A 23,898-nucleotide genomic window follows, 5' to 3' on the forward strand; every position below is an offset into this window, starting at 1 on the left:
TTCTTTCTTTCTTTCTTTCTTTCTTTCTTCTTTTTCTTTCTTCTTTCTTTTTCTTTCTTTTTTTCTGTCTTTCTTTTTTATTTGTTTGTTTTAGATTTTATTTATTCATGAGAGACACAAAGAGAGAGAGAGAGAGAGGTAGAGACACCGGCAGAGGGAGAAGCAGGCTCCATGCAGGGAGCCCAATGTGGGACTTGATCCTGGACCCCAGGATCATGCCCTGGGCTGAAGGCAGACTCAAAACTGCTGAGCCACCCAGGGATCCCCCCTTATAACTTTCCTTTTGGCCTCTGATTCTCAGGGTTCCACTCTACACACTCTGCCTGTCAACTCAAGGTGAAACAGCATCATCCACCACCTCCCTTCATGGGTGGAGACAAAGCATATCAACGGCTTCTAACAATCTTCCTCTAGCGTCCAATTCTTTTTTTTTTTTAATTTTTTTTTCTTTATTTATGATAGTCACACACACAGAGAGAGAGAGGCAGAGACACAGACAGAGGGAGAAGCAGGCTCCATGCACCGGGAGTCCGATGTGGGATTCGATCCCGGGTCTCCAGGATCGCCCCCTGGGCCAAAGGCAGGCGCCAAACCGCTGCGCCACCCAGGGATCCCTAGCGTCCAATTCTTATAGGCTAGCAATCAGACTGAAGTCTGGACTCACTTTGGGCCACCTTGTTTTGCATTCCTGCATTAGTCCTGCTCTTCTCTTAGCATGTGGCCACTATTGCCTTGGAGGTTCAGCAGAAACTGAGATGAAAATTATTAGACTTTAACTTCCTAGTTCACAAGAAATGTGTTATTTAAAACTTCCCTTGGGATCCCTGGGTGGCGCAGCGGTTTAGCGCCTGCCTTTGGCCCAGGGCGCGATCCTGGAGACCCGGGATCGAATCCCACGTCGGGCTCCCGGTGCATGGAGCCTGCTTCTCCCTCTGCCTGTGTCTCTGCGCCTCTCTCTCTCTCTGTGTGTGTGTAACTATCATAAATAAATAAAAATTTAAAAAAAAAAAAAAAAAAAAAAAAAACTTCCCTTAAAGGCAAAATGAGGGGATCCTTGGGTGGCGCAGCAGTTTGGCACATGCCTTTGGCCCAGGGCGCGATCCTGGAGACCCGGGATCGAGTCCCACGTCGGGCTCCCGGTGCATAGAGCCTGCTTCTCCCTCTGCCTGTGTCTCTGCCTCTCTCTCTTTCCGTGACTATCATAAATTAAAAAAAAAAAAAAGGCAAAATGAAATAGGAATTTCACGATTAAAAAAAAATCTGGACTTTAAAACTTTCTTGACATACAAGACTTGTTTGACTTTCAAATAGTATTAAGTTTTCAAATATACTTAGAGAAAACATGGACAAAAGAAACATATTGCCTGTAACTTGTTCTTATTTTAAAATCTTCCTTTGTGGGACGCCTGGGTGGCTCAGTGGTTGAGCGTCTGCCGGACATGGGATCAACATCCTGAGCCAAAGGCAGACGCTCAACCGCTGAGCCACCCAGGCGTCCCTGAAGGGAATAATTTAAACAGAAGAGTTGCAAGATAAAGTTGAGAAACTCTCCCCAAAAGTGGAAAAGGAGAAAATGGAAAAGTTAAGAAAATTGAGGGATCCATCTGAGATATTCAACATCTGGTTAGCAGAAGTTCTAGAAAGAAAACACAGAGGGTAGAAAAAAATGTTTAAGATCTTATTTATTTATTTATTTATTTATTTATTTATTTATTTGAGAGAGAGAGTACAAGTAGGGGCAGAAGGAGAAGCAGACTTCCTGCTGAGCAGGGAGCCTGATACAGGGCTCAATCCTTGGACTCCTGGATCATGACCTGACCCAAAGGCAGATGCTTAACTGGTTAGCCATCCAGGCACTTCCAGAGGGTAGAAAATTATCAACAAGAGACTCTAAGAAAAATTTCCAAACTAAAGCCCTAAGTTTCCAGATCAAAAGATCTGAATGACCAGAGTTATTAATTTTTTTTTTCAGAGCAATTAATTTTATTTTCAGAGCAATTAAACTCATGAATATTTAAAAAAATTTTTTTTTCTTTTTTAAAGATTTTTATTTATTTATTCATGAGAGACACACACACAGAGAAGCAGAGATAGAGGCAGAGAAGAAGCTGGCTCCATGCAGGGAGCCCGATGTGGGACTCAATCCCGGGACTCCGGGATCACACCCGGAGCCAAAGGCAGATGCTCAACCACTGAGCCATCCAGGCATCCCCAAAAAAGGAATTTTTAAAAATAAAAAAATAGGTAAATATAAAGACCCATACCAGGCCCCATCATCATGGCTCTCAGAACACTGTGGACATACACAGTCCAGAGAGAGAAGAAAAACAGGTGCCCAGGATTAGAAATTACAACAGCATTGGACCAACAGCATCACTAGAAACAGAATGGGTGATGCCCTCAAAATTCTGATTAAAAAATTACTTAAAACCTTGAGTTCTATTCCCAACCAAACTATTAGTTAAGTCTGAGAGTCAGGTAAATATTTTCAGACATATAAGATCACATGTATTTGTCTGCCATGCACTTTTCTCAGGAAGCTACTGAAGAATGTACATCAAAATCAGGGCATGAAGCAAAGAAAGTACAACATGGGCTTCAGGCAATTTGAGACTCCAACATGAGAGACACAAAAGGGATACCTCAGGATAATGGTGAGGGGCCTGGGGCAGTAAGCCTAGAGAGAAGTCCTAAATAGGGGAGAAAGGTGTTTCCAAGAAGAAAAAAACTGATAGGTTATTTGATCCATTTGAATAGATTGCGAGAGATTTTTAGTTCTTCAACAAATTTAAGGATAATTTAATATTGGAGCATGAAAATCAAAACAAAGCAACAAAAAAGTAAGCCCAAACTCCCAGAAATAAAAAAATTGTACAATAAAAAGCAAATTTAGGACATATCCTGTGGTTCAGCTGTGCATAGTTATACAGGCAAAATACTAGAAAACCCTGAATGGTGCTATAGCTGCTGAGGGATGGGAAGAGTGATGAGGGGCAAGAGTCGAATCCCCTTCCAGTGTAAGAACTAAAGAAATAGGAGGACAACTCTGGTGCTTAGAAACATGAAGGTGAGGGGCACCTGGGTGGCACAGTTGATTGAGCATCCAACTCTTGATTTTGGCTCAGGTCATCATCTCAGGGTTGTGACCTCAAACCCAACTTGGGGCCCCATGCTGGGCATAGAGTCTGCTTTTCTCTCTCTTTCAAAAAAAGAAGGAGGAGGAAGAGAAAGAGGAGGAGGAGGAGAAAGAAACATGAAGATAAATATTAGAAGAAATAGCAATAAGTAGTTAAATTGTTATTTGACTTTTTATTGTTATCAGTATTATTTGGGTAAAAGTTAAATTTTGAGAGTTTGCAATAACCTAAAGCTATGCTTATAATAGGATAAGTGAGTGCTTCTGGCCCTTTTCCACTGAAATAACTGAAGAATGAAGAGAATATTCTAGAACTCCAGGGGGAATCTGGAGAGCTAGACCAAAGAGAACCTGTTGCAAGCATAAATTATCTTGGAAGTCTCCTACAATCTTTTAAAATTGTACACGTATCTTTCATGCTGGTGGCTCTGTGGCGAATGCAGAACCTGAGTGGAATCAGGAACTCAGTCAGCCAGGTGAGCACTGATGGTGGCCTGGGTGAGAGGAGTAACTTGGGGTCCTTGCTGGGGTGTAGGAGGGGGATTCCCAAGGAGAGCATCAGAACTTGCTGAACTGGTGGGAGGGAAGGAATAAGAAGACCTCAAGGGGACTCTGAGGTGCTTGCTTGAGCAACCAGGTCCTGCCACTCGTTGAGATGGGGAGCAATTTTGGAGGGGACAGTGTTAGTACATGTGCTACCAAAGCAAGCACTGGAGGGACAAAATCAACCATTTTGAAATGGCCTGCTTAACCTGGGCCTATCAGACATCCATGGGTCTGATCATGTTGAACACCCTGTTGAATACACTATTCTGCCAGTCCGTGCTGGACAAACAGACTTGGGCCATAAGCCAGTGATTAAAGCCAAGAGCTTTATATGAATTCACCAGAGTGACAGAGTGAATGAAAAGGGAGAGGGGGGTGTGAAGGCATCACCAGGGATTCTTCACCTCCAGAGCTCTGCTCCAGGAGCAGGCGCCTGCAGACAATGAGAGCGAGGGAGGGAGGGAGGGGGGCCCAGAGAGTCAATTGAGGCGAACGCTCTTTGGATTAGGATTTAATTAAGATGCAGAAAATTCAAAGTAACTGTGGGCTTAAACAAGATAAAAGTTTGTCTAGTCAGCAGCCCAGGGTTGGCATGGTGACTCCACAAAGTCATCAGGGACCCAGGCTCTTTTCAGCTTTTAGCTCCACCATCCCCCCCGCATGGCCCTTGTCTTTGTGATCCAAGATAGCTGCTGGAGCTCCAGCCATCACATCAAGTTTCAGGCAGCTGACGGAGGATGGGTACAGAAGGTTGTACTCTTTCCCTCTAAGGAGATTTCCCAGAAGTCCCACAGAGAGAGCACTTTCCACTCTTTTTCTCCCCCTAAGAGCACTCTACGCCTTTATAGCAACCAAGCAGGCTACCTGAGAGGGGATGAAGCAAAAGGAGGGGATGGCCCGGGGGCTTCACAGGATCGTAGGCGAAGGTGATATTGGCCCAGGTGGTGGCTGATCACCTCAGGCCTGCTTCCCACCGGGTCTGGGGTCTTGCTTGTTGTAGATGCCCACCATGTCCGGTAGGACGCTCTTGTCCCACAACACTTACGTTTTGTGGACAGAAGTTTAGTCATCTTGTCACTCTTAACTGCAGTGGAAGCTGGGAAATCAAGCTGGCTGCCCTAAGAGACATTCAGGGTTGTGTTCCAAGGGGTAAGAGTCAGCAGTCTCCTCCATAGAAGCCAAGAGAAGAAAGAACTTCCAGGAGAAAGTGGTCGTAGCAGTGGGCTGGGAATGTGTGCTGGGCAAGAGAACATGGAGGCTCGTGGGGAAGTGACTGACCAAGGGTGAAGTAGAAATCTTGTCCGTTCAAAGGGTGGTGGTGAGGTGTGGTCTAGGCTGAGACCAGGGAAGTGCGGCCCAAGCTGAGCGGGCGGAGTGACAGCGGGGAGGGCTGTGAGGGGCAGATGGGGCTGAGAGGACACAGAGTGACAGGTGGGTGCGTGAAGGGGAGCGCCCAGCTGAGGCCTGGATCAGGCCGGGGTGATGGGATGTGAGGGCAGGGGGATAAGCAGGAGGTCGGATACTGGGGAAGATGGTGGCTTCACTTGGATGTTTCAAGCTTGAGAAGAATAACATTCCGAGGCAAACTTTGCTCAGGAGGCACGATCCAGACTTGAGGCTCTGAGGGGAAGTCAGGGCGTCAGGGCTGGAAGTAGGGGTCTGGTAGCCACTGACATGTTGAAGGCAGTAATGGCTGTGAAGGGAGACCTGACCCAGGAGGACATGAGCAGGCTGAAGAGAGATGAGGGCCGTGGCAGGATGAGAGCCCTCAGGTGCAGCCAGAGCCTGGAAAGGCCAAGGGGAGGCCACCTCCGCAGGTGACTGGCCAGCTCTGAAGGTGTGGGGAGGGCAGGGTAAAAGGAACAACCCTGGCCCTGTCACTCAGGGAGGGCGGGTGCGGGGTGAGCATGCCCCTGGCTAGAGGGAAAGGAGGGGACAGAGGGAGGGCGGCCCCATGTGGGCAGTGGGACTGGTCGTCATGGCCTATACTTCCCAGTGATGCCAGAGAGACTTTGAAGAGTGAGCGTAGACACTTGGGGACCCCTGGGCCGGTTTCTTTCCCTCTAGCCTTTGAAAAATTCAATTTAGAGTCTGTAAACAGGAACAACCAATCCTCACTCAGAGATAACAACCCTGTCTCAGACTTCAATCCTCCTGGGTCCTCCCAAAGTGAGGTCCTCCCATTTTACAAGTGAGTTCATTGCCTTAAATAAGATATCACAGCACTGGGTGCTAAAGTTGGGCCACCTGATCCAGGCCCTGTTTCCCCAGAATTCCGTGCCTTCTTGGTCACTCTTTGATATTGATCCTTGACCTCAGAGCCTACTCTGCTAGCATCTCCAGGTGATAAAATTGAGGTTCCAAGGGGAAAGAATGTGCTCCAAGTTTTCCAGTAAATGGTAAAGCTACTTTGGACCTACGTCTGTCGGCCACTGTGTAAAGGAAAAGACAGAGGCTTCAAGAAAGAGCCTGCCATGGTCACACAGCAATTGGTGGCCACCCAGGCCGGGCCGTTGCACGGCCACCCAAGGCCAGCTTTCTGTCCCAAACGGTCCTTTCGGATCTCCTTAGCACCCGGCAGCAGAGCTTGGCCCAGATTCAGTCCCTCCACATGGTCTAGAGGGGGAGACAGACCCTCAGATGGGCAGCAACCCAGAGAAACAGCACTGGGCAGGCCCAGAGTGGAGGTCCTCATCCAGCAAGTATCTAGCGAGCACCCTCTGTTTAAGTGCTGGGATAGAGCAGGAACCAAACATATGGAAAATGCTGCCATTAAGGGGCTTAAATATTAGTGGGAGGGAAAAATAAAATGATTTTTGTAATAATTATACACCATATCAAATTTAAACCCACAATGAAATACCACTGCACACCCACCAGAGTGGCTAAAATTAAAGCATCTGACAACACCAAATGTTTATAGGAGTACAGAGCTACTAGAACTCCCATATAAGTTGATTAGGATCTAAAATGGAACCACTACTTTAGAAAAAGATCTGGTAACATCTTACAGAACCAAACACACACCTCATAAGCCAGCAATTCCACTCCTAGATATTTGTCCAGGTGAAATAAAATGAGTATATCCACACAAAGACTATTACAGGAATGTTCATAGCATCTTTATTGTAATCACCAAAAGCTGGACAGTCCAGGTGTCCGTTGGTAGGAGGATGGATGACCAAACTGTGCTACATCCACACAATGGAAACTACCCAGCAATAAAAATAAACGGTCTGCTGAGGTCTGTAATGACAAGAGGTTCATATTGAGGTAAAGAAGCCAGATACAAAAGCCTGTACTGTATGGGTCTGTTTATATGAAGTTCTAGCCAGCTGAGACTAACCTATAGTGAAAAGCTCAGAATGGTGGTTACATCTTGAGGTGAGGGTGGAAATGGACTGAGGAGAGGCAGAAGGGAACTTTCTCAAGAGGTGATGGTAGTGTTCAGTATTTTTGTAGGAGTTTGGGCTGTACGGTGTCAAAACTCCTCACACACTTAACATCTGTGCTTTGTTATATTTAAATGTTAACCCTGTAATGAAAAAAAATTACCCAAAACACATATTGATATGAATGTGAAGGGTTTAGAGGTAAACAGATGTCTGCAACTTACTGGGTTTTTTCCTTTTTTCTTTTGAGATATAATTGACATATAATATTTATATTAGTTTTTGGTGTACAATTTAATGATTCAGTATTTGCATATATTGTGAAATGGTTGCCACAATAAGTTTGGTTAAACACCATTAGCATACATAATTACAATTTTTTTTCTTATGATGGCGAACTTTTATGATGTACTTTTAGCAACTTTCAAATATACACTACAACATTACTAACCATAGTCACCAAGCTGTACATTATATTTATGTCCCCTTGATATAAATATCACACACACACACCCATGCAGGGCAGATCTCACAACCCTGAGATCATGACCTGAGCTAAAATTAATTAGTTTTGTCTCTGTCTCTGTGTTGCTCTGTTTCTCATGAATAAATAAACTTAAAAAAGATGCCCAACTGACTGAGCCACCCAGGTGGCCCCCCTTGACTTATTTATAACCCGAAAGTTTGTGCCTTTTGACCCCTTTCATTCATTTTGCCCCACCCCACTCCCCAACCTATGGCAACCACCAGTCTGTTCTCTGTATCTATGAGCTTGTTTTTTTCGATTCCATATATCTGTAAGTTCATGGTCCATCGGTGTGTCACAAATGGCAAGATTTCATTCTTTTTTATGGATTAATAATACTCTGTGTGTGTGTGTGTGTGTGTCACATTTTCTTTATCCATTCATCTATCAATGAACACTTAGGTTGTTTCTGTATCTTGGCTATAGTAAATAATGCTGCAATAAACATAGGGATGTGTATTTCTTTCCTAGAGATTTTGTTTCCTTCATATAAACACTCAGAGGTGGAATTACTAGATTCCTACTTTTAATTTTTGAGGAAACTCCATACTGTTTTCTACAGTGGCTGCACAAATTTACATTCCTACCAACAGTGCACAAGTGTTCCCTTTTCTTCATACCCTTGCCAACACTTGTTTCTTGTCATGTTGATAACAGGTAGCCAGGTGTGAGGTGGTATCCCATTGTGGGTTTTTTTTGTTTTTTTTAGATTTTATTTATTCATTCATGAGAGACACACTCACAGAGAGAGAGGGAGAGGCAGAGACACAGGCAGAGGGAGAAGCTGGCTCCATGGAGGGAGCCCTATGTGGGACTCAATCCCAGGTCTCCAGGATCAGGCCCCGGGCTGAAGGCAGCGCTAAACCGCTGAGCCACCCGGGCTGCCCCACATTGTGGTTTTGGTTAGCATTTCCCTGATCAGTGACATTGAGCATCTATGTGTCTATTGGCCTTCTGTATATCTGCTTTGGAAGTGTCTATTCAGGTCCTCTATTTTTTAATCAGATTGGGGGTTTTGGATTTTTTGCTCTTGAGTTGTATGAGTTCTTTATATATTTCAGATATATATTATATATGTAATATATATATATTTACCCCTTATCAAATATATGACTTGTAGATATTTTCTCCTATTTGGTAGTAGGTTGTCTTTTTATTGTGTTGATGGTTTCCTTTGCTGTGCAGAAGCTTCTTATTTGATGTAGTCTCACTTATTTTTGCTGTTATGTTTGCTTTTAGTATCAAATCCTAAAATCATCACCAAGACCAATGTTAAAGAGTTTATCATCTATGCTTTCTTATAGTTTTATGGTTTCAGGTCTTACATTCATTTTTTTTTGAAGATTTTATTTATTTATTCATGAGAGACACAGAGGAGAGAGGCAGGAACACAGGCAGAAGGAGAAGTAGGCTCCATGCAGGGAGCCCAACGTGGGACTTGATCCCAGGTCTCCAGGATCACACCCTGGGCTTAAGGGGGCGCTAAACCACTGAACTACCAGGGCTGCCCCAGGTCTTATATTCAAATCTTTGAATTAGTTTTTGTTACAGTATAAGTAGTGGTCCAGCCCTCCCATCATCATTTACTGAAGAGACTATCCTTTCCTCCATGATGTATTCTTGGCTTCCTTGTTATAAATTAATTGTTCATCTATACATGGGCTTATTTCTGGGATCTCTATTCTACTCCAGTGATCTATGTGTTTTTAATAACAATATTATAAAAAAAATAACAATATTATACTGTTTTGATTACTATAGCTTTGTAATATAGTTTGAAATCAGGAAGTGTGATACCTCTAGCTTTGTTCTTCTTTCTCAAGACAGCTTTGACTCTTCAGAACCTCTTATGGTTCCATACAAATTTTAGAATCATTTTTTCTATTTCTGTGAAAAATGCCTTTGGAATTTTAATAGAGATTGCATTGAATCTGTACATTGATTTGGGTATAGAGACATTTTAATATTCATCTAACTCATGAGTACAGAATATTCATTTATTCATGTCTTCAATTTCTTTCATCAATGTCCTATGATTTTTAGTATATAAGTTTTTCACCTCCTTTGTTAAATTTATTCCTAGGTATTTTATTCTTTTTGATGCAATTTTAAATGGGGTTGTTTTCTTAATTTCTCTTTCTGATAGTTCATTTTTAGCATATAGAAAGACAACAGATTTTTATATATTGATTTTGTATCACAACTTTACTGAATTTATGAGTTCTAACAGTTTTTTGGTGGAGTTTTTAGGGCTTTTTATATATGTAATATCCTGTCATCTGCATATAGTGGTAGTTTTACTTCTTCCTTTCAGATTTGGATGCCTTTTATTTCTTGCCTAATTGCTCTGGCTAGGCTTTGCAAGATGGTTTTGAATAAAAGTGTTAAGAGTGGGCATTGTTGTCTTGTTTCTTTTTTTTTTTTCAAAGATTTTATTTATTAATGAGAGACAGAGAGAGAGAGAGAGAGAGAGAGGCAGAAACACAGGTAGAGGGAGAAACAGGCTCCATGCAGGGAGCCCGACATGGGACTCGATCCCGGGTCTCCAGGATCAGGCCCTGGACGGAAGGCGGTGCTAAACCGCTGAGCCACCAGTGCTGCCCCGTTGTCTTGTTTCTGATCTTAAATGAAAAGCCCTCAAATGTTTACTGTTGAGTATGTTAGAAATTAGTTTGTCATATATATAGCCTTTACTATGTTGAGATATGTTTTTATCATAAATGGATGTTGTGGGGCACCTGGGTGGCTCAGCTGGTTAAGCGGCTGCCTTCCGATCAGGTCATGATCTCAGGGTCCTGGGGTGAGTTCCCAAGTGGGGCTCCCTGCTCAGCAGGGGAGTCCACCTCTCCCTCTTTGCCTGCCACTGCCCTTGCTTGTGGGCAAGTGCTCTCTTGTCAAATAAATAAAATATTAAAAATAAATAAATAAATAAATAAATAAATAAATAAATAAATAGATGTTGGATTGCAGCTTATTCTGAGATGCATAAAAAAGAGTGGATGGAGGGCAGCCCGGGTGGCTGAGCAGTTTAGCGCTGCCTTCAGCCCAGGACCTGATCCTGGAGACCCAGGATTGAGTCCCATGTCAGGCTCCCTGCGTGGAGTCTGCTTCTCCCTCTGCCTGTCTTTCTCTCTCTCTCTCTCTCTCTCTCTCATGAATAAATAAACAAAATCTTAAAAAATATATTAAAAAAAAGTGGATGGAAAAAAAAAAAAGATTGGATGGAGAGCCACCTGGGTGGCTCAGCAGTTGAGCGTCTGCCTTTAGCTCAGGGCATCGTCCAGGGGTCCCGGGATTGAGTCCTCGAGGAGCCTGCTTCTTCCTCTACCTATGTCTCTGCCTCTCTCTGTGTGTCTCTCATGAATGAATAAATAAAATCTTAAAAAAGAAAAAAAAAAGATTGGATGGATGGACATACAGATGATAAAGCAAACATAAGAGTGTAGAATGTAACTGGTAAGAATATTGGTGATCGCTGGACAGTGACTTCAAGTGTTCCATATACCTGAATATTTTCATAATGCTTAGAAAAATTACATAGCATATTAGAAGGTGATAGATGTTCTGGCAGAAAGATAAGCAAGGCATTGGGAGGGAGGATAGGGAGTGACTGAGGTGGGAGCTGAAACATTAAATAAAATCACTCAGGAAAGCCTTCCTGAGAAGACCTGGAAAATCAAGAGTGCGAGCCACACAGAAATCTTGGGGGAAAATGTTCCAGGCAAAGTGACCAGTAAGTACAGAAAAGCCCTGGGGCACAAGCATGTCCGGGGTTCCTGGAATAGCAAGGAGGCCAGTGTAGCTGAAGCCAGGGGTGTGAGGGTGAGGGTACATGAGGCCCCAGGAGCAGCAGGAAGGGAGATCCCACAGGCTCACGGGCCACTGTTCAGCTTTGACTTTTGCTCTAAATGAGTGGGATACAGGAACAGCTGTCAGTGTAGTGAGACCAAATGGAGGCTCACAAAGTCAAAACAAAGAGGCCAGAGGGGAGCTGCTGGCAGTGGTCAAGCGAGAAATGGTGGTGGCTCCCGCCTGAGGGTCGTGGTGGAAGTGGTGAGAACTGGTCAGGTTCTGGATCTATTTTGAAATGTGGGCCAGCAGGGTTTGGGCATGGATTGGATGTGTGGGTAGTGAGAGAAAGAAAGCAGTCAAAAATGATGGATAGAGACAAGGAAGATTACAGTGGGAGCACATTTTATTTTATTTTATTTTTTTTTTTTATTTTTATTTTTTTGGGAGCACATTTTAGAGGAAGAGCATAGGTTCATTTGGGGGAAGCTAAATTTGAGACGTCTGCTAGGCTTTCAAGTAGAGTAGACATTTGGATTCAAGGGAGATTGGGGAGAGGGAGGAAGCCTTAGGGAGAGAAACAGGAGGACTGGAGAAGGGAGTGTCAGTCCAGCTAACTGGTTGAGTAAGAGTAAGAGCAAGCACAGACCTTGGGGTTTGGGGGAGGAGCCCCTCCCCCACTGTAGCCTCAGTCCAGGGCTTAGTCAGACAAAAGAGAGGTGTAACCATTTCCCCAAGGCCATGGCCGACCTAATTCTTTCAGTCGCACTCAATAGCTCTGACCACACTCTCCTGTAACTTGGTGAGATTTGTCCATTTTGACACAGCTTTAGACCAAAGGTCAGAGAACTAAGGCCTCAGGCCAAATCTGTTTTAGCAAATAAAGTTTTATTGGGGGCACAACTATGCCCATTAGGGGCCTTAGGCTACTTCCACATTCCAACAGAATTGAGTAGTTGCTGGAGATTATATGCCCTCAAAACCAAACATATTTACTGTCTGGCCTTTTCAAGGGAAAGTTTCCTGACCCCTTCTCTCTCTCACGGTGTGTTGCTCTGTTAAAGGGATTCCTAAGATATTCAGTGGGACATTTAGGTGGTCCCATTTTTTTTTTTTTTTTGCCATTAAGAAAATGCTCCAATAGGGGATCCCTGGGTGGCTCAGCGGTTTCGTGCCTGCCTTTGGCCCAGGGCACGATCCTGGAGTCTCGGGATCGGGATCGAGTCCCACATTGGGCTCCCGGCATGGAGCCTGCTTCTCCCTCTGCCTGTGTCTCTGCCTCTCTCTCTGTCTACCATAAATAAATAAAAATAAATCTTAAAAAAAAGAAGAAAATGCTCCAATAAACACATTTAACTATGTTCCCTTGAGCTCACATGGCACACAGCAAGGGGAATTCCTGGTCTCTAGGATATAGGCATCTTCAGTTTCGGTAGATTTTGCCAAATTGCTCTCTACTGTGCTAAAAAGATTTACACCCTCATCAGCAGCATAGAGTTCCCATTTTTCCATTTTTCTCTAAAACATGGTATGATATTCGTTCATATTAGTTAGCAGTTTTCTGTTGTTCATGGATTCCTCTGGGTCTTCTGGCTGTGAGTGATGGTTATGCTTCTCTCTTTTTTTTCTTGGCCTGGTGCTCTGGCTAGGACCTTGATACAATGTTGCATTGTGTTCAATGACAAAATTCAAAATTTGTTCTTGGCTTTAAAGGGAATAATATTTAACATTTTATCATATAGTATGGTATTTTACCATTCAGTATGATGTTTACTGCAGGTTTTTTTGGGAGGAGTAGGAGGAGTTCACTTAGAAAACCATCTGGATTAATTTTTTTAGGTATATAGCTACTCACTTTGTATATTTCTTTTTTATTTTTTAAAGATTTTATTTACTTATTCATGAGAGACACAGAGAGAGGCAGAGACATAGGCAGAGGGAGAAGCAGGCTCCCTGTGGGAAGCCCGATGCAGGACTCGATCCCAGGACCCCAGGATCCGGACCTGAGCAGAAGGCAGACACTCAACCACTGAGTTACCCACATGCCCTGATCATCTGTTTTATTTTTTTAAATTTTTTTGATCATCTGTTTTAATAGGTGAATGTAAAATCTTTTTTACCTCTGATTTTGTATCATTTACCATTCTTTTAACTACTTTTTTTCTCCTTTCCTGCTTTGGCCATTACACTTTCCATTCTTTAGTGATCCCTCATAAGTGTCTGAAATACACACTTTGGTTTACAAAGCTGGGCAATTATCAGTATCTTTATCTTTCTCCCCTCAAGTCAGCCATCTTAGAACACTTGAACTGATTGCCCTCTCCAGTCTTACCAGTTGTGTCCTTTCTTGTTTTGTACTCCACAGATTAACCGTCACTGTTCATGTTCCACTGTGTTTTAGATCTACTCACATGTTTGCCAGTTGAGTTGCTCACCATTTTTCTATCTTCTCTTTGGAGTTCTGCAAATTCATTACAAAGTGCCAAAATGCTACTTTTATTTATCCCGCTTTGGATTTTATGTGAGAATCCTGGTCTTTAATGAAGTTTGTAAGCTCTTCTTCAGGTACTGCCTCTCCCATTTTTTTTCTCTCCTTCTGGAATTCTGATTGGGCCTGTGATAGGGCTGGTGAAGTGAGAAGACTCACTTCCTCTTTTACATTGCCCATCACCTAGTTTCTCTGGTGAGTTGCTTCTGATCTATTTTCCAGTTCAGTGGCTTATCTTCTATATCTAATCTACTTTTTTGTCTCATCCTTTGAGACCTGAATTTCAATAGTTTTTCTAATTCTAGAAATTCCTTCTAAAACCTGTGTTCCTTTTTAGTGTCTTGCTCTTTCATGTTTTAATCCCCTCACCCTAGCTTTTTTTTCTCTAATCATGAGCTCCACGAAGGCGAGAAGGTCTTTGGGTTCACTGTTGTCACCCCCGGTGCCTCGCACCGTTGCTGGAACAGAACAGACTCCGAGTGTCCTATGGGATGACTTGGCACCAGTGGGAACGGAAAGATGCCGATCTGGGGACTGGCTCTGGCTCCCGCTCGCTCTCGGGCTCTCGGGCTGCGGGAGCCGAGAGGTGGCTCAACCCCGGCTTCGGGGAGAGGGGGCGGCAGCCCATGACATCACCGGACTGTGACGTGCCCAGGAAGCCCCGCCCCTTCGCGGCCCAGACCGGGAATCCAGCTCTGTCCCGTGACGTCACGGGTCCGGGCGGGAGGGTTTTGCGTCGGCCCAATGGGAGTGGCGCGCCGGCCTCCCCTTTAAGGAATGTTGTGACCTGACGTCACCCGGGCGAGTTACCTCCCCGAGCCACCGCCGCCAGGCTCAGCTCGAGCCCCGGAGCCCTTGAGCGCGAGGCGCGGAGCCCCCGAACCTCCGCCAAAGCCCCCAGCCGCGCGCCCCGGAGCCCCGGCCTGCGCGCCCCGCCGGGCCCGCGCGATGCCCTCGGACCGGCCTTTCAAGCAGCGGCGGACCTTCGGTGAGGCCCGGCGGGCGGCCAGCGGGCGCGGGGAGGGGGCCCCGCGAGACTGACCCTCACTGCCGCAGGCGACGTCAGCCCCGTGACGTCAGACTCGGGCTGGACCCCTGGGCCGTGAGGCAGGTTCAGGCCTGGGCCGGGACCTCGCCTCCCAGCCGGCGGGTGCCAGGCCCTAGGGCCTGATGGCCCTGGGGGCGGGGGTTGGGGGGCGGGGCCGGGGACAGGCGGGGCGAAGGGCGAGCGGGACCGCGGCCTTACTGCCCGCCCTCTGTCCGCAGCCGACCGCTGTAAGGAGGTGCAGCAGATCCGCGACCAGCACCCCAGCAAGATCCCGGTGAGTCCCGCCACCCCCCATCCCCGCGGCCCCAGGCCCCGCCGGGCTCACGCATCCCCCGCCCCACCCCTAGGTGATCATCGAGCGCTACAAGGGTGAGAAACAGCTGCCTGTCCTGGACAAGACCAAGTTCCTGGTCCCAGACCATGTCAACATGAGCGAGTTGGTCAAGATTATCCGGTGTGTGGGCAGCAGCAGTCAGAAGGGGCTTGGGTCCTTCTGGGGGAGGGCGAGGCCCCAGCAGGCCGGGCCTGGCCTTAAATCTCTGTTCTGGAGAGGTTGGGATAGTCAAGGTCAGGGCTGGGATCAGTGTCAGGTCAGAGGTGAGGGCTCCTAGAAGGGGCTGGGATGGGTGTGAAGCCACCTCAATCCTTTGGGGGGAAGGGGGGTGTAGGGCTCCACCCACCCAGGAGCCAGGTCCCCTCATACTGGCTTGCTCTTCTGCCCACCCCAGGCGCCGCCTGCAGCTGAACCCCACGCAGGCCTTCTTCCTGCTGGTGAACCAGCACAGCATGGTGAGCGTGTCCACACCCATCGCGGACATCTATGAGCAGGAGAAGGATGATGATGGCTTCCTCTACATGGTCTACGCCTCCCAGGAAACCTTCGGCTTCTGAGCCAGCAGTAGGGGGGGTGGTTGGCCTGGGAGTGGGGGGGTGCCCTGTCAGGCTCTGCCCAGGGAACTCCTGGCTCCTGAACTGAACTGCTCTGCCCGGGCTGGGCTGGGCAGGGATGCTGGCCCCCTAGCCAGGGGGCACCAACTGCACCTACTCTGCCCCTGGGTGGATCCTGGGCCAGTCATTGTTAGGGATGCCCTCCTGGGTGCTGGCTGGGATGGGGGAGGGTGGGGAACAGCCCCCAGCACTCTTGCTCGTGTGATTTATCTTTTTTTTAGGCCCCTGCCCATCTGCCCCTCCCTCACCTGAGGCGCTGCCCCCCTGCCTGGACCTGCCCACCCCTGAAGGACTGGCCCTTGGCTCACCTGATCTTGACATGGTGTATGGATCTGTGGTCATTGTTCCTCTGCAGAATAAAGATTGCTCAGGCCTGCCTGGCCCTTTGCTTCCAGCTGCTTGGGGAATGGGTAGGGCTTCGGGTGGCACTGTCTCATACCAGTTTCAGCTCACTAGGAACAGCTTTGTGTGCTGTGGACTTGGGGCTCATTCTGGAAACTCGCACCAGTGTGTGGTATACCGTGGTGATATAAGGGGCCAAGCCCACCCTTTCCAGGAGTTCAGTGTGGGCCCAGGATAGATTTCATAACAAAAAAGATTTATTAAGTAGCCACAACCTAACAAATCCTGCTCACCTGCTTCTTCCCCTTTCCAGCATGGAGGGGGTTCCCTGGTATGCAGAGCCAAAAAGTGGGGGTCCAAGTGGAGTTGCTCCTGGCTATTCCCCACAGGCCTTGCTGCCAGCCATGGCTCCCCTCTGGTGCCAGAGATTTGTAACCCTGGACTCGAACCTCATTTGCCTGAGGACTCCTCTGCTGGGAACTCTGGCTAGAGGGCTGGGCCCAGCCTCTGGCCCTTTGACCCCCTGAAGTCCATGCAGCCCTGTGCCCAGCCAGGCCTACTTGAGCACAAGCATGGCCTCTGTGCCGTCCTTGGCAGTCAAGTAGAGACCATGTGTGAGGTAGTACTCCCGCCGCAGGAAGGCATAGAAGTAATCAGAGATGAGCAGGATCTGGGGGGAGAGAGAAGGTGTCAGAAGCTCTAAGGAACCTCCCCCTGAACCTTGGGTCACTGAGGGGCTGGGCAGGTGTGGGGGAGACCCTGCTCAGGCACCCCTTACCCACACTGCAAGGTCTTGCACTTCAGAAGTCGCCCCAATCCATCCCACCCCTGTGGGTTTATGCCACCATCCCTAGGTCTGGCCTCTGAACTCCAGAATGTGACCTCTGCAACCAGAGGCCCCTCCACAGTACAGCTGAGTCTCTGTCAAAGTTACTTCTCCCACTGTGAACCCATACCCCCCATCTTCCTTCCAGGTGCTGAGGCCACAGAATCACCTGATACTTCACCTGCCAGTTCTATCTCCCAAATGCTCTCAAATTCACCCATTTCTACTTGTCCTTACAGCTACCACCCTGAACAAAATCACTGCCATCTAAACAGCAGCAGTCTCTTCTCTGTGTTCCCTGGTCCCAAGCCTCCCAACCCCAGTCCATTCTACTTAGCAGCCAGAGATTGCTTTTCAGAACAAATCTGGTCATGTTCCTACCTGAAAGGTCCTCTAAAGGCTTCCTAAGGCTCTTAGGGTGAATATCAAACTCCTTTGAGGCTCTGAGGCCTTGGGCCTGGTCCCTATCCATGTGCATGCCTCACCCTCTCTCCTGCTCCACCTCACTCAGCTCCAGTCACACTGGCCTCTTTCCTCCTGCTGCAGGATCTCTGCTGTTCCTTCTGCCTGGAATGTTCTCTTCCCTTTCATCCAGTCACCATCTGCTTACCCTTTAGGTCTCAGAAAGGATCATTTCCTTAGAGAAGCCCTCCCATACCCCCCAGGTTGGGTCTTAACCCCATTAATCTTAAATTAGTTTTTCTTTCATCTGCATGACTGCCTGATAACTGTGGCTCCTCCCCTGGACTGGGAAGGGTCCCCAAGGGGTTCTGACACTCTGGTATTCATGCCCAGCTCAGTCTGCCTTTCCTATATGGGCCACAGAATCAAAAAGGCCCTAGAAGCTCAGGCTACCATCCCTATCACAGAGGCCCAGAGCTGAACAAGGACTTGCGCCATTTTATAATCCCATCACATGCTAAGACCTCCAGTACCTGGGGCAGGAGGGGCTCACAACCCCAGGTCTCAGCCACTTAGAGGCCTCTTAGACCATCAGCCCCAACCACCTGTTGCACAGATGAGAAGATGGAAGCCCAGAGCAGTGGTGGGGAGCACCTGGCTAGAGCCTACAGAGCAGGTCAGAGGTTGAGTTGAGTCTGGGATCTTGGCCTCTGATCCTCAGAAACCCCTGTCCTGGGCAGCCTCATGCTGTGGGCAAAAAGAACATGGAGGGGCTTGAAACAAGAGCTAAGGACAAACGCCAGGGCTGGCCTCTATCTAATAGATGAGGAAACTGAGGCACAGAGTGTCCAGTAGTTGGCCTAAGACTATGCCAGGAGAGCTGGCCTAGTGGCCAGGACCCTGCAAAGTGAGGCACCTGGAGTCCAGTCTGCCACAGGGCAGAGAACTTGCAGCAGAGGCTATCAGTGGAGCAGATAGCCCAGGGCCCGAGGCCTTTCCTTACAGCCGCCTGCGGGGTCAGTTACCACAGCAAAGGCTGACCTCATAGCCTGTAGCCCCTTTTTCACCCAGACCCGAGGTGTCCGGTCTGGGGATGGGAAGCCTGAAGCTGTGGCTGAGCTGGTGGGGGCTAACCCCCAAGCCAGGTCTGGTGAGGGTGAAATGCAAAGTCACAATTCACAATAAAACAAAATGGACCGACTTCAGTGTCATACACAATCAGCTGCACAAGGATTAGAAAATCAAAATACTAGGGATTAGGTTGAACCATATAAAACGGGCATTTTTGCAGATCAAAAATGGTTGAGTATTGGAAAGTTCATATAGTTCAATCCAATATAAAATGGAAAAAAATGAAGAGATACAAACAGTAGAGCACACTTTTTTTTTTTTTTTTTAGCACACGTTATTTAGAAGAACCAAAACAAATATCTAAGGCCTTAGAGAGCTATTCTTTTTCCTTATAATCCTTAATATTGCAAATTATGTATGCATATATCATTGACTAAAAAATCAATTAAAAGCAACCAGCCAATAAATGACTGAATAAATAAATAAATGAGAGGATTCCTTTTGGAATCCTTACAGAGGAATTCCAAATAACTTATGCAGACATGCCCTCCTCCAGGAGATGGAACCTAATTCTTTTTTTTTTTTGAACCTAATTCTTGTCTGCCCCCTACCCCTGCCTGAGTGGGCCAGACTTGGTAACTCATTTCCAAAGAACAGAGCAGGGAAGGAGAAAATAGTTCTTTACTGGAGAAGTCCCACAAACATGGTCTTGAACAAATGATGAAGGGTAACAGCATGAAATCAGGTGGCTAGCATGTACTGGCTGAGCATTCAAAAAATCCAAACCCCAGTCTTTTTTTTTTTATTTTTTTAATTTTTTTCCAAACCCCAGTCTTATAGAAAAGTATGGGACAAACCCAAAGGAGGGACACTCTACAGGATACCTGGCCAGTGCTCCTCAAGACTGTCCAGGTCATGAGAAATTAGGACAGAGTGAGAAAGGGGGCACAGAACATCGGGGAGACAGGACACTTAAATGTAATGTGGTCTGCTGGCTTGGGTCCTGGGTGTTCAATGTTAAATTTTTCAACTTTGCTGTGTCTGTGAAAATTTTTATGATAAAGTGTCAGGAGAGGGTGGCATGGAGGGAAAGAGCCCTGTGTGCTGGCTTGGTCTATCTGGAACCAAAGGTCACTAGTCCTGATTGGGTGTCCTGCCCCTGCCTCCACAGAGAAGGCATCTTGTGGACACCAGGCTGGCCTGGAGGCTTGGCTTTTTCAGAGAGATGCCCCCAGATGGTAGTAGGCTGGCCGAGGCAACCTCTTCTGACCTTGAAGCTTTCCATTTGGGCTGAGGAGAAGGGATTTCCCAGAGGCCATGGGATTCAGGCCACACAGCAGCTGCAGACCAAGAGCCCTTCTGCCCAGTCTGGGCAGTGGAAGTTAGGCAAGGAACAGTAGAAAGAGCATGGGCGAGTTAGTGGCTGTGTGGCCCTATGTAAGTCACTTTCCCTACCCTAAGCTGCATTTTCCTTATTTGAAAAGTGAGTTATAAACCAGTTTACTCACAATGGTGGTTCCCCTAGCCCTTGCTCAGTTCCTCTGTGTTTTCAGAGACCTGCAGAGCAGCCCATTTTTTAGAGCTGCCCTCAGGACAATGGCTGGACTCATCTCTCCTGCAATCAACCACCACGTTCTGCTAATCTCCTTCTTCAGACTTCCAACTCAGTCTCCTTGTCTCCTCCTGTTGCCACCCCTTGATGGAAGGCCTCCTGTATCATCCTGGCTCTTTTTTTTTTTTTTTTTTTAAGATTTTATTTATTTACTCATGAGAGACACAAAGAGAGAGGCAGAGACATAGGCAGAGGGAGAAGCAGGCTGCCTGTGGGGAGCGCAATGCGGGACTTGGTCCAGGACCCTAGGATCACAACCTGAAGGCAGACACTCAACCACTGAGCCACCCAGGTGTCCCCCTCCTGGCCCCTCTTAATCTCTCGGTGTCTGTCTGTCTCTCTGGCAGTCTCTCAGGGTCTCTCTCTCTCTCTCAGTCTCTCTCACACACACACAAACACACATGAATCCTTCACTTGCCTGCTCAGAAGTGTCTAGTGCCCCACTCTGCCCTGCACCACATCCACACACCCCAGGAGCCCTGAACACAGCCTGTTCCTGCAAACAGCACGTGGCCACATCCCACCGCCTTTGCTCATGCTCAGCTCGGTAGCTGGAATGGCCCTTCCCACAAAGGGCTCCTACTTAGCCCTAGAGAGGCATCATCTGCATCTCCTGCCCTAGAGTCTTCCCTAACCTCATGCTCAGTTATGTCACCCCTGGGATGAAGTCACAACCAAATGGGGTGGCATCTGCTCCAGCTCTGTGACCCCAGGCCCAGGAAAGGGCTGGTGCTCTGGGAGAGGTCTGCTGGTCCCCACCCTCTCAGTGTTACCACAGTGAGGGCTCAGTCAAGACCACATTTCTCCCACTAGTAGCCAGGAGGGTTGCAGGACTACCTTCTGGGCCACAATGAAGATTTAATGAGGCAGTTGATAAAAGGATGGCCAGGGACAGGGAGCGGTGCTTCACATGTAGAGTAAAATGGACAGAACATGCTCTACTACAGGAGAGGAGAGTGGAGAGAGGGGGAAACCAACAACTCCCAGGTAGCTGCCCTGGGCCAGGCCCTTTACCAAAAGAGCATCATTAGGGTGGGCAAAATGGGTAAAGGAGAGTGGGAAGTACAGGCTTCCCGTTATGAACAAGGGGGATGGAAGGTACAGTGCAGAGAATACAGGCAATGGTACTGTAACAGTGTTGCAGGGGACAGAGGGCAGCTACACTTGTGGTAAGCACAGCATAAGAGTTGTGGAATCAGTAAGTTGTATACCTGAAACCAATGTCACACTGTGTTGTCAGCTATGCCTCAATTACAAAAAAAACCCCATTATCATTGTCATTGAATCTTCACAACATTCTGGGGTAGGGCTTATAAGCCCCACTTACAAATGAGCAAACTCCAAGGTCAAGGGTCTTCCCCAGGGTCACACGGGGGTTAGGGAAACTTTAGGCTGCAATGCTAGTGCTGCCTGAAGCCCAAATCCTAGTTCTTCTCCATTGCCCCCACGTCTCCTCCCAGTTAAGGATTCTGGGAGGGGTGAAAGGACTGCACCCATACATGTGGGTCCTGTTATGAGCTCACAGTAACCGTGGTCTACACTAACACCCCTGTTGAGGCTGTGCTCCCAAGTCCCAGCCCTGTCACTTGGCCAAGAAGATAGAGATTTTTGGGTAAAAGGCAAAATAAGTATCAAAGACATCTGAACCAGTGAAGGCTGTTAATTCAGTGGGTCTAGAAGCCGGGGGCTCAGAACAGCAGTCTCAACCAGCAAGGCCCCTTGGCTACAGCTTCCCAGAGAAGCAGGTGCTGTCACCATAGGCATGTCCCAGTTCCCCAGGTCTCTTGATTGGGCTGGAGATGCTGACACTTGACAGCCAACCCGCACTTGGGGAGCTCATGTGGTTGTCACCATGGGCAATCAAAGCACAGCTCCCTCTGCCCAGGCTGCCTCAGATCTCAGAATGTGGGAGCAGGAGGGGGCTGACGATTGACTTGTGGAGCTGGATGGGCTTTGGCATGGACCCTACTCAGGCCTGAATGGACACATGCAGAAGGTAATGGTGGAGAAACAGAGCTCTACCCTCTAGCTCTAAAGATACAAAATAATGGAAAAAAATCACTGGACCCCTGGAAGGTCACAACCAAGATTAAAGTCAGTATGATGGTAATTGTCATCTATGTGGCACTTTTCAATTCACAAAAGCTCCCCCCCCCCCAACGCCTGAGTCCTCACAGCCATCCTAGGCGGAAGAAACGGGGGCTGCTATCACCACTTGCCAGGTTTCAACAGCCTCCCCATGCTCCAGATTCTGGCTCACACCCCTCACCTCTTACCCTCCTTGCATGGTGAGGTTTTCCAAGCAGGAGTGGGATCACAGTTATCTTCAGCCAAAACCCACAGGCTCAGCCTGGTCCTCAGCCTGACAAGGCTCATGCTATTGCAGGATGGCCTTCTGCACTCGCTCACTTACACTCTCTTCCCCACAGGTCCCACCACAGAGAGCCTGGTTAGCTGCTACCCACCCCTGCCCCATGTATGGGCTGCTTCCCACAGAAGCTTCCTTACACATCCCAGCCTTTTTTTTTTTTTTTTTTATTTATGATAGTCACAGAGAGAGAGAGAGGCAGAGACACAGGCAGAGGGAGAAGCAGGCTCCATGCACCAGGAGCCCGACGTGGGATTCGATCCCGGGTCTCCAGGATCGCGCCCTGGGCCAAAGGCAGGCACCAAACCGCTGCGCCACCCAGGGATCCCACATCCCAGCCTTTTTACTCCATTCATAGCACCACCAGGCTGCCCTGGCCCTGCCTGGTTTGTTTTCTTTCTTTCCCTCAGACCTTGGACTCCTAGGAAGCAGCGCTGTGTCTCATTCACATTCTGCTAGCAGAGTGCCTAGCACATAGCAGGCACCCAATAATGCAAATAAATTAATTAGGCCCAAGGACTTGCCTAAGGCCAGTGAGCCAGGACAGATGGAGCTCGGAGTCACTGCAAAGGCCAGGCCTCCAAAGCCCAGGCTTTCTGCTGGCCTTGCCCCCCTATATTTAGCTCAGGCTTTTCCTGTCACTCTTGTTGTAGATAGGGAAGGGCCTGTGAGAGCCACGCTTGGGATGCTGAGTACTAAGCTAAAAGTTTGAGGACAAAGGAATGAACGAAGACCTAGCAAAATGTCACCAGTGAGGAAAGCAAAACACACCCCACTGGGCGAGGGCAAGGGCTCCAGCCTGGGCCACAGGCCCCTCTTGTCAGGAGGAACACTTCTACCCACACACAGACCTGGGATCTTGCCATTAGGACCACACAAACCCATGGAATTCAATTTGAAATGGGCCCCGGCTGTCCACAAATGGGGGTTACCATTCAACCACTGATGATCAACCTAACATGTCCCCCAAAACTTATTTCCTCGTGGTCCCATTCCCCAGAATGACACGCCAGACCAACTGAGAGGTAATTCCAGGAGATAGGATTGTGCTTTCATTTGTGGAGTAAATACACAAGTCCTGAGCAGGACTCAACACAAGAGGGCTAGTGTCTAGACCCAGGGCTCCAGATCTCCCTGGAGACAGAGAGCAGAATGGCCAAATCAAGGCCAGCTACAGGGTCTACACTACAAGGGGAAAGGTTTGGACTCAGCACCTCACAGTGATGAGGCAGCAGCTCATGGAGTATTTACAGACCAGCTGGGACACTGTTTTGGACAGTGGGTAATCTGTTTTGGACACGGACATAGAATAGGAATGGGGCTCTCAGGGTCAGCCACAGAGGAAAACGGAAGTGGGCTCTGGCTCCCTAGGAATCCAGCAGAACCTGCCACAGGCCCAGCTCT

At 47.7% G+C, this 23,898-nt stretch overlaps 2 protein-coding genes and 1 long non-coding RNA gene across 6 annotated transcripts in view; 1 reads left to right on the forward strand and 2 right to left on the reverse strand.

Annotated features, from left to right (window-relative positions):
* Positions 1-6,782: 6,782 nt before the first annotated feature.
* LOC140618367 (uncharacterized) lies at positions 6,783-14,859 on the reverse strand. The gene is made up of 2 exons (XR_012018521.1): positions 13,722-14,859; positions 6,783-7,217 (listed from the first exon to the last, which is right to left on the reverse strand). It is a non-coding gene; the product is annotated as an uncharacterized lncRNA (long non-coding RNA).
* Positions 14,667-16,255, forward strand: MAP1LC3A (microtubule associated protein 1 light chain 3 alpha). The gene is made up of 5 exons (XM_072800706.1): positions 14,667-14,865; positions 15,144-15,199; positions 15,273-15,379; positions 15,654-15,823; positions 16,095-16,255. The coding sequence occupies exons 1-4, from the start codon at positions 14,826-14,828 to the stop codon at positions 15,814-15,816; spliced, it is 366 nt and encodes a 121-aa protein (XP_072656807.1). The 5' UTR covers positions 14,667-14,825; the 3' UTR covers positions 15,817-15,823; positions 16,095-16,255.
* Positions 16,256-16,450: 195 nt separating this feature from the next.
* Positions 16,451-23,898, reverse strand: part of PIGU (phosphatidylinositol glycan anchor biosynthesis class U) — a 94,839-nt gene continuing 87,391 nt past the window's right edge. For all 4 annotated transcript variants that reach the window (XM_072800696.1, XM_072800695.1, XM_072800697.1 and 1 more), the window contains one exon: positions 16,451-16,885. In XM_072800696.1, the coding sequence (XP_072656797.1) occupies positions 16,772-16,885 (114 nt within the window). In that variant the 3' untranslated portion in view covers positions 16,451-16,771. The remainder of the gene's footprint in view (positions 16,886-23,898) is intronic.

Source organism: Canis lupus, chromosome 26, assembly GCF_048164855.1.
Source record: "Canis lupus baileyi chromosome 26, mCanLup2.hap1, whole genome shotgun sequence".
NCBI lineage: Eukaryota > Metazoa > Chordata > Mammalia > Carnivora > Canidae > Canis > Canis lupus.